Source organism: Salvelinus fontinalis, chromosome 3 (genome assembly GCF_029448725.1).
Source record: "Salvelinus fontinalis isolate EN_2023a chromosome 3, ASM2944872v1, whole genome shotgun sequence".
Classification (NCBI taxonomy): domain Eukaryota; kingdom Metazoa; phylum Chordata; class Actinopteri; order Salmoniformes; family Salmonidae; genus Salvelinus; species Salvelinus fontinalis.
The window spans coordinates 78717852-78728622 of record NC_074667.1 but is presented as its reverse complement, the minus strand read 5'-3'; the positions used below and the strand labels follow the sequence as shown (position 1 = coordinate 78728622).

Genomic DNA, 10771 nt, shown 5'->3' with positions numbered 1-10771 from the left:
TCCTGCCAGAGGTATCTTCAATGTTTGATTATTGATCAGCCGTGTTCTCCTGCCAGAGGTATAATGTTTGATTATTGATCAGCCGTGTTCTCCTGCCAGAGGTATCTTCAATGTTTGATTATTGATCAGCTGTGTTGTCCTGCCAGAGGTATCTTCAATGTTTGATTATTGATCAGCCGTGTTCTCCTGCCAGAGGTATCTTCAATGTTTGATTATTGATCAGCCGTGTTCTCCTGCCAGAGGTATCTTCAATGTTTGATTATTGATCAGCCGTGTTCTCCTGCCAGAGGTATAATGTTTGATTATTGATCAGCCGTGTTCTCCTGCCAGAGGTATCTTCAATGTTTGATTATTGATCAGCAGTGTTCTCCTGCCAGAGGTATCTTCAATGTTTGATTATTGATCAACCGTGTTCTCCTGCCAGAGGTATCTTCAATGTTTGATTATTGATCAACCGTGTTCTCCTGCCAGAGGTATCTTCAATGTTTGATTATTGATCAGCCGTGTTCTCCTGCCAGAGGTATCTTCAATGTTTGATTATTGATCAGCCGTGTTCTCCTGCCAGAGGTATCTCAAAGTTTGATTATTGATCAGCCGTGTTCTCCTGCCAGAGGTATAATGTTTGATTATTGATCAACCGTGTTCTCCTGCCAGCGGTATCTTCAATGTTTGATTATTGATCAGCCGTGTTCTCCTGCCAGAGGTATCTTCAATGTTTTCTAAATATCATGTTCCCCCTTCTTTTCTTCTCAGATAACCAGACACCTGTTACAGTTACTGCAGACGGAAAAAAATGCCTTTTAAACACTGTGAGTTTAATAGATAAAAAAACTCTCATACTTTCTTTTCAGTCTTTTCCTATTCAACTGAGTCCAAGTATCTTGACAACTCAGCTCGGTATTTTGGCAGCAGTCCCTTAAGTGTTGATGTCAGCTGAGAGAGAGAGAGAGAGAGAGAGAGAGAGAGAGAGAGAGAGAGAGAGAGAGAGAGAGAGAGAGAGAGAGAGAGAGAGAGAGAGAGAGAGCGAGAGAGCGAGAGAGCGAGAGAGCGAGAGAGCGAGAGAGAGAGAGAGAGAGAGAGAGAGAGAGAGAGAGAGAGAGAGAGAGAGAGAGAGAGAGAGAGAGAGAGCGAGAGCGAGAGCGAGAGCGAGAGCGAGAGCGAGAGCGAGAGAGAGAGAGAGAGAGAGAGCGCAGGATGGGAGAGAGAGAGAGAGAGAGAGAGAGCAGGATGGGAGAGAGAGAGAGAGAGCAGGATGGGAGAGAGAGAGAGAGAGAGCAGGATGGGAGAGAGAGAGAGAGAGAGAGAGAGAGAGCAGGATGGGAGAGAGAGAGGGATTGAAAGAGTAGGGTAGGGGAGGAGTGGGCTATTCAAGGCACTTGTCCTCTGTCTCTCTCTGTCACACAGCAGAGGAGGGGGATGGACACACACCTCACACACACACACTCTCACACACAAGCTACAGTAACTCGGACACAGCCACATTTTCTCAGGCTGCTCTGCAGACTGACAGCAGAAAACGGAGGAGGAGAGAGAGAGAAGGAGAGAAGGAAACAAGGGAAATATACCAATCCAGGAGATTCAAATAGCAGATACCCATTCTCTCTTTGCTGCTCATCAATTTAAACACAATAATTATACAACTCTTTATTCATCTCTAACTGAACTGGGACCTGCTCTGCTCTGCCGAAGGACTGTTCTGCTCTGCTGAGGGACCTGTTCTGCTCTGCTGAGGGACTTGTTCTGCTCTGCTGACGGACTTGTTCTGCTCTGCTGAGGGACCTGTTCTGCTCTGCTGAGGGACCTGTTCTGCTCTGCTGAGGGACTTGTTCTGCTCTGCTGAGGGACTTGTTCTGCTCTGCTGAGGGACCTGTTCTGCTCTGCTGAGGGAATTGTTCTGCTCTGCTGAGGGACTTGTTCTGCTCTGCTGAAGGACCTGCTCTGCTCTGCTGAAGGACCTGCTCTGCTCTGCTCTGCTGAGGGACCTGCTCATTCTCTAGGACTATGGCACCACACGTGGTACATGGAGTCTCTCTTTCACCGCCCTGGTGTCTTCCTCTCCTTTTGCTCCTTCTCTCCCTGTATTCCCTGACGGTCGCAGGGTTCAACCTGGATGCTAGCATGACTCTGATCAAGGAGGGGGAGAAAGGGAGCTTTTTTGGATTTTCTGTAGCACTTCACCAGCAACTCACCCCAGAACCACACAGTTGGTAAGTCGACTACAGCCGCATACAGTAGCACGAATAGCAACGTTTGTGTGTGTGTTTTAACGTACATATTGGTATATTTTGTACATTTTCTAAATCCTTTATACACATTCAATATGCATGAATCTATTTCCACTTCACGTCTTTGAAGCAGTAATACAGGACTGTACTGATTGAGTTAAACTGAAGCAGTAATACAGGACTGTACTGATTGAGTTAAACTGAAGCAGTAATACAGGACCGTACGGATTGAGTTAAACTGAAGCAGTAATACAGGACTGTACTGATTGAGTTAAACTGAAGCAGTAATACAGGACCGTACTGACTGAGTTAAACTGAAGCAGTAATACAGGACCGTACTGACTGAGTTAAACTGAAGCAGTAATACAGGACCGTAGTGATTGAGTTAAACTGAAGCACTAATACAGGACTGTACTGACTGAGTTAAACTGAAGCAGTAATACAGGACTGTACTGACTGAGTTAAACTGAAGCAGTAATACAGGACCGTACTGACTGAGTTAAACTGAAGCAGTAATACAGGACCGTACTGACTGAGTTAAACGGAAGCAGTAATACAGGACTGTACTGATTGAGTTAAACGGAAGCAGTAATACAGGACCGTAGTGATTGAGTTAAACTTGAGCAGTAAATCAGCATTTCTACATTGAACTGATTGCATCATGCAGTCCTTGGATTCAGTCATTCAGGTATCGATATCATTTAGAAGCACTGGAATCAGTAGTTTCATTATGGGTGTGTGTGTACTGTGTATAATAATAATCACGTGTGTGTGTGTACAGAGAGGGCACCCTGTAACACTTTTCATGTGGGATAACGTGTCAGGCAGGTGTGAGACTGACTAGAGAGAGAGCGAGAGAGAGCGAGAGAGAGACTGTAGCGTTGAATCAGCAGGTAGATCTGTAGAAGAGGAGAAAGACTGTAGCGTTGAATCCGCAGGTAGATCTGGAGAAGAGGAGATAGAGACTGTAGTGTTGAATCAGCAGGTAGATCTGGAGAAGAGGAGATAGAGACTGTAGTGATGAATCAGCAGGTAGATCTGGAGAAGAGGAGATAGAGACTGTAGTGTTGAATCAGCAGGTAGATCTGGAGAAGAGGAGAGAGAGACTGTAGCGTTGAATCAGCAGGTAGATCTGGAGAAGAGGAGAGAGAGACTGTAGTGTTGAATCAGCAGGTAGATCTGGAGAAGAGGAGAAAGAGACTGTAGCGTTGCATCCGCAGGTAGATCTGGAGAAGAGGAGAGAGAGACTGTAGCGATGAATCAGCAGGTAGATCTGGAGAAGAGGAGAGAGAGACTGTAGCGATGAATCCGCAGGTAGATCTGGAGAAGAGGAGAGAGAGACTGTAGCGTTGAATCAGCAGGTAGATCTGGAGAAGAGGAGATAGAGACTGTAGTGTTGAATCAGCAGGTAGATCTGGAGAAGAGGAGATAGAGACTGTAGTGTTGAATCAGCAGGTAGATCTGGAGAAGAGGAGATAGAGACTGTAGCGTTGAATCCGCAGGTAGATCTGGAGAAGAGGAGAGAGAGACTGTAGCGTTGAATCAGCAGGTAGATCTGGAGAAGAGGAGATAGAGACTGTAGCGTTGAATCCGCAGGTAGATCTGGAGAAGAGGAGAGAGAGACTGTAGCGTTGAATCAGCAGGTAGATCTGGAGAAGAGGAGAGAGAGACTGTAGTGTTGAATCAGCAGGTAGATCTGGAGAAGAGGAGAGAGAGACTGTAGCGTTGAATCAGCAGGTAGATCTGGAGAAGAGGAGATAGAGACTGTAGCGTTGAATCAGCAGGTAGATCTGGAGAAGAGGAGAGAGAGACTGTAGTGTTGAATCCGCAGGTAGATCTGGAGAAGAGGAGAGAGAGACTGTAGTGTTGAATCCGCAGGTAGATCTGGGGAAGAGGAGAGAGAGACTGTAGCGTTGAATCAGCAGGTAGATCTGGAGAAGAGGAGAGAGAGACTGACTGTACAGCAGAAGCAGCATAGATCTTAAGGAGAGGAGAGAGACTTCTCATGCTTTGTTGATTTCAAAAAAGCTTTTGACTCAATTTGGCATGAGTGTCTGCTATATAAAGTGATGAAATGCAGTGTTGGGGGGAAAAACATACGACATTATGAAATCCATGTACACATACACCAAGTGTGCAGTTAAAAACATACTGATTTATTTCCACATGGCCGTGGGTTGAGACAGGGATGAAGCTTGAGCCCCACCCTTTCAAAATATACTGTATATTAATGAATTAGCGAAGGCACTAGAACAGTCTGCAGCTCCCGGCCTCACCCTACTAGAATCTGAAGTCAAATGTCTACTGTTTGCTGATGATCTGGTGCTTCTGTCCCCAACCAAGGAGGGCCTACAGCACCACCTAGATCTTCTGCACAGATACTGTCAGACCTGGGCCCTGACAGTAAATCTCAGTAAGACAAAAATAATGGTATTTCAAAAAAGGTCCAGTTGTCAGGACCACAAATACAAATTCCATCTAGACACCAAAAATATATACCTACCTCGGCAACACAGATAGGGAAAGAGGATAACTGGTCAGTTGCATGATTGAATAACATTCAACCGAAATGTGTCTTTCGCATTTAACCCAACCCCTCTAAATTGGCGAGGGGCCACGTCATCAGGGACCGGGGAGCAGTTGTGGTTGTTATTTCCACCTTGCCGCCTCGGGGATTCGAACCAGAGAACTTTCTGTTCCTGTCTGAATGTTCTTAACCTCTAGGTTACCTGCCACCCCCCAAGTAACATCCACAAAGCTGTGAACGATCTGAGAGACAAGGCAAGAAGGGCCTTGTAAGCCATCAAAAGGAACATAAAATTCAACATACCAATTAGGATCTGGCTAATAATACTTGAATCAGTTATAGAACCCATTGACATTTATGGTTGTGAGGTCTGCTCACAAACTAAGAATTCACAAAATGTGACAAACACCAAATTGAGACACTCCATGGAGAATTCTGCAAAAACATCCTCCTTCGTGTACAATGTAAAACACCAAGTAATTTATGCAAAGTAGAATTAGGAACAATACCCACTAATTATCAAAATCCAGAAAAGATTCTACAAGAAAAAAAAAGAGCCGTTAAATTCTACAACCACCTAAAAGGAAGTGATTCCCAAACCTTCCATAACAAAGCCATCACCTACAGAGAGATGAACCTGGAGAATAGTCCCCTAAGCAAGCTGGTCCTGGGACTCTGTACACAAACAGACCACACAGAGTCCCAGGACAGCAACTCAATTCATCAACAAAAATATAACTACTTGATACATAGGAAAGAATTAACAAACAAAACAGTGCAAACAGGAATGCTATTTGGCCCTTAAACAGAGAGTCCACAGCAGCAAATTACACTACCTGACCACTGACTGACCAAAACTTAAGGAGAGACTATGTACAGACTCAATGAGCATAGCCTTGCTATTGAGAAAGATCGCCATAGGCAGACCTGCCTCTCATGAGTAGACAGGCTATATGCACACTGCCCACAAAATGAGATGGAAACTGAGCTGCACTTCCTAACCTCCTGCTAAATGTATGACCATATTAGAGACACAGTGGCTTACGAAAATATTCACCCTCATTGGCATTTTTCCAATTTTTTTACCTTACAACCTGGAATTAAAATAGTTTTTTGGGGGGTTTGTATCATTTGATTTACACAACATGCCTACTACTTTGAAGATGCAATTTTTTTATTTATTGTGAAAAAAGCAAGAAACAAGACAAAAAAACAGAAAACTTGAGCGTGCAGCATGGTAGGAAGAGTGGATCAAGGTGCAGCGTGGTAGGAAGAGTGGACAAAGGCTCAGCGTGATAGGAAGAGTGGACTATTCTCATAGAACTATTCACTCCCCTAAAGTCAATACTTTGTAGAAACACCTTTTCCAGCAATTACAGCTGCAAGTCTCTTGGGGTATGTCTCTATAAGCTTGGCACATCTAGCCACTGGGAGTTTTGCCCATTCTTCAAGGAAAAACTGCTCCAGCTCCTTCAAGTTGGATGGGCTCCATTGGTGTACAGCAATATTTAAGTCATACCCCAGATTCTCAATTAGATTGAGGTCTGGGCTTTGATTAGGAAATTCCAAGACATTTAAATGTTTCCCATTAAACCATTTGCATGTTGCTTTAACAGTATGCTTAGGGTCATTGTTCTGTTGGAAGGTGAACCTCGGTCCCAGTCTCAAATCTCTGGAAGACTGAAACAGGTTTCCCTCAAAAATTTCCCTGTATTTAGCGCCATCCATCATTCCTTCAATTCTGACCAGTTTCCCAGTCCCTGCCGATGAAAACATCCCCACAGCATGATGCTGCCACCACCAAACTTCACTTTGGGGATGGTGTTCTCTGGGTGATGAGAGGTGTTGGAATTTGCGGCAGATATAGCTTTTTCCTTGATCGCCCAAAAGCTACATTTTAGTCTCGTCTGACCAGAGTACATTCTTCCTTAAGTTTCGGGAGTCTCCCACATGTCTTTTGGCGAGCACCAAACATGTTTGCTTATTTCTTTATTCAATGTCTTTTTTCTTGCTACTCTTCTGTAAAGCACAGCTCTGTGGAGTGTGCGGCATAAAGTGGTCCTACAGACAGATACTTCATTCTCCGTTATGGAGCTTTGCAGCTCCTTCAGGGTTATCGTTGGTCTTTTTGTTGCCTCTCTGATTTCTGGAGGGCAGTTTTGTTGTGGTGCCATATTCTTTCTATTTTTTTATAACAGATTTAATGGTGCTCTGTGGGATGTTCAAAGTTTCTGATATTTTTTTATAACCCAACCCTGATTTGTACTTCTCCACAACTTTGCCCCTGACCTGTTTAGAGAGCTCCTTGGTCTCCATGGTACCACTAGCTTGGTGGTGCCTCTTGTTTAGTGGTGTTGCAGACTCTGGGGCCTTTCAGAACAGGTGTATTTATACTGAGATCATGTGATACTTAGATTGAACACAGGTGGACTTTATTTAACTAATTATGTGACTTATAAAGGTAATTGGTTGCACCAGATCTTATTTAGCGGCTTCATAGCATAGGGGGTGAATAATTATGCACGCACCACTTTTCGATTTTTTATTTTTTGAAATTATTCTGAAACAAGTTATTTTTTAAATTTCACTTCAACAATTTGGACAATTTTGTATATGTCCGTTACATGAAATGCAAATAAAAATCCATTCAAATTACAGGTTGTAATGCAACTAAATAGGAAAACGCCAAGGGGTTCTCTGAGTACACAGACCCACAAAGAATTAGAAACATCCAATTGTGATTAACTCCCATATCTATTAGGTGAAATAACACAGTATAACATCACAGCAGAAAGATTTGTGACCTGTTGCCACAAGAAAAGGGCAACCAGTGAAGAACAAACACCATTGTTAATATAACCTATATTTATGTTTATTTATTTTCCCTTTTGTACTTTAACTATTTGTACATCGTTACAACACTGTACATAGCCATAATAGGACATTTGAAATGTCTCTATTCATTTGGAACTTGTGTGAGTGTAATGTTTACTGTTAATTTCTGATAGTTTATTTCAATTTTGTTTATTATCTATTTCACTTGCTTTGGCAATGTTAACATATGTTTCCCATGCCAATAAAGACCTTTGAATTGAATTGACTGACTGTACAGCTGAACCTGCAGGTACATCTGGAGGGGAGAGAGCGAGAGCGAGAGAGCGAGAGAGCGAGAGAGAGAGAGAGAGAGCGCGAGAGAGAGAGAGCGCGAGAGAGAGAGAGCGAGAGAGCGAGAGAGAGACAGAGAGAGAGAGCGAGAGCGAGAGCGAGAGCGAGAGAGAGAGAGAGAGAGAGAGCGAGAGAGAGAGAGAGAGAGAGAGAGAGAGAGAGAGAGAGAGAGAGAGAGAGAGAGAGAGAGAGAGAGAGAGAGAGAGCGAGAGAGAGAGCGAGAGAGGTTTTACTCAGAGTTTACTGACACGGTTCAGCAGTGGACAGACATGCTGCAGTACTTTATGGGTGGTGCATTTGTGTTTATGTTACAGTGTGTGTGTTTATATCAGAGTGTGTTTGTGTGTAACAGATGCTGCTGGTTGTTGTTGATGTACCTGGAACATAGGACAGGATCACATCCTCCAAGCCAGGCATGAGTAAATGATGATGTCAGCTCTGACTTTTAGAATGTTTACAGGGGGTTTTCTTGTCTTATATGGCTCTTCAGCAGAAGCACTGATATTGAAAGAAGCAATTTTCTAGATTGAGAAATGCTTAATTACTCGGAATTGGTGTTGAGTATTGTAGAAAAAGCTTCCGTTTTTTTCTTAGCCTTTTTAGATAAACTGACCATTTCTTTGCAGGCACCTCAGAGTCATAGAGATGTATATAGATCGCAAAGTAGCAGTCCAATAAAAGTGTATAGAGTGTATAGATCCCATCCAACTTGAAGGAGCTGGAGAAGTTTTGCCTTGAAGAATGGGCAAAAATCCCAGTGGCTAGATGTGCCAATCTCATAGAGACATACCCTAAAGTGTATATGTCACGTGCGCCGAATACAACAGAATACAACCTTACAGTGAAAAGCGTACTTAAGTAAAGTAATAAAAACAACAGTAAAAAAACAGTGAAAAATAACAGTAGCGAGGCTATACACAGTCCTTAATTAATGGTGCTACCCATGTTATATAGCCTTTTGGGCACTAGAGACCTCTATAAATATCTATGCTCTGAGCACACCTGCAAGCAATTTCATTTGTTAAATACCTGAGTTCCTTTGTCTTTTAGTTGCTGTGCCAAACGATCCAGGCTGTAGTACAAACTCTCCAGCATTTACCAGTATATTTCAATAATCTGTGTGTCTAATACTCAAACCACACAAGTCGATGGAAATGAAGGACTATGTTTGATTGGAGGAAATACATGGGAGCTCAGACTCTCTCAAACAGAACCTCAAGTCTCTCTCCCTATCCTTGTCCTCTAACCGGGACACCTGCGCCGGTAGCCCCTCCTACCCATCCCAGTGCATTTCAAAATAAGCAACTTGCCGTAACAAGTGTAGTTACTCATGTTATATCTCCAGTAGGCTGTTCTGCTGTTAGGCAAGAGCTGTTCAAGCCATATTATTGGAGAATATCCTGCAAACTTGTTTGAGTGGCCATTTTACCCAGTGGTTTCTCTTCTCATCAGTAGAGTTGGTTCTAAGCCAGCGGTGTTAAACGCATTTGACCTGGAAGCTGCTTTCGGTCTTCAATGTAGTCCTGATGTCACGTTCCTGACCTGTTTTCCTTGTTTTTGTATTTATTTAGTATGGTCAGGGCGTGAGTTGGGGTGGGTTATCAATGTGTGATTTTTAGTTCGGGGATTTTGTGTGTCGGCCTGGTATGATTCTCAATCAGAGGCAGCTGTCAATCGTTGTCCCTGATTGAGAATCATACTTAGGCAGCCGGGGTTTCACGTGTGTTTTGTGGGTGTTTGTATTTCGTGTCAGTGTTCCTGCCACACGGGACTGTTTGTCGGTTAGATTCTCTTTTGTTATTTTGTTTCTTGTAGTGTTCAGTTTATTGTTAATAAATCATGGACACTTTCCACTCTGCGTTTTGGTCCGATCCCTACACCTCCTCTTCAGACGAAGAGGAGGAAATCAGCCGGAACACCTGAGGGTCGCACTGAGAATGGGTTATATTTGATTGTGGTTCAAATGTGCTAAAAATAGTCCCTTATCAACAGTTTGGAGACGTTTTGATGCTCCCTGACTGTCTAGCATTTCATTTCAGTGATTATTAACGAGTTGGACACAGTCAAGAAACTGTATGAATGCATTTCTGCAAAGTTTAGATTTGGTTTAAACGGTAGGTAGTATAAACCACATGTAAGATCTGCATCTGCTTCAAAAGTCCCAATACAACATCACACCTCATTACTCTATTTTTCCAGTTATCAGAATTCTAGAAAATGCTGAAGTCATGTTGGGAAAATGTAATATGGAGGACCCAGCAAGACAGCCTTGTCCCTATAAATGTCAAACTCTAACAGAAATAACTTCAAATGTATAACTTTGAATTAAACAAAATAGTTTGTGCTCATGACTACTGGTTTCAGTAAAATGTTCAGCCAACTAACAGGCAAATACTTTATGAGTTTATTGTTACAAATCAACTTGCAAGGTTGCTAGCCAACTAGCCTGCTATGTTAGCCCTACTAGCCTGCTGAGGGAGAGTCAGCTAATCCAATAGCGATACAGTGTGGTAAATCCACATTGAATATACCCGGTTCATCTCCATCACTGCTGACGCTCGCGATGTACCGGTAGGTCGGTAGGGAACAGAGGTTGCATCCTTCACATTCATGTTCGGCACAGCATCTGGTTTCAGTCGGAGTCTGTATGAGCACTGCATACAGTAGATGGGCTTGCGGTTCCCTCACTCCAACCGCACAAACCGGTCCCACTTCAAAGCAAGCTCATCCTTGTGGGTATCACTGCACTAGCTACGGACGACGGAAAACTCGCTCGACTACCACTACCAAACGTGCAGGAAAAGAGGAGATGCAGTTTTTCACATTCATTTCTATGGTTTCTTCTTTGTGGGGG

At 43.3% G+C, this 10771-nt stretch overlaps 1 protein-coding gene across 2 annotated transcripts in view; it reads left to right on the top strand.

Annotated features, from left to right (window-relative positions):
- The first annotated feature begins 1388 nt into the window (after positions 1-1388).
- LOC129851522 (integrin alpha-7-like) overlaps positions 1389-10771 on the top strand; it is a 124694-nt gene continuing 115311 nt past the window's right edge. For both annotated transcript variants that reach the window (XM_055918147.1, XM_055918146.1), the window contains exon 1: positions 1389-2207. In XM_055918147.1, the coding sequence (XP_055774122.1) occupies positions 2002-2207 (206 nt within the window). In that variant the 5' untranslated portion in view covers positions 1389-2001. The remainder of the gene's footprint in view (positions 2208-10771) is intronic.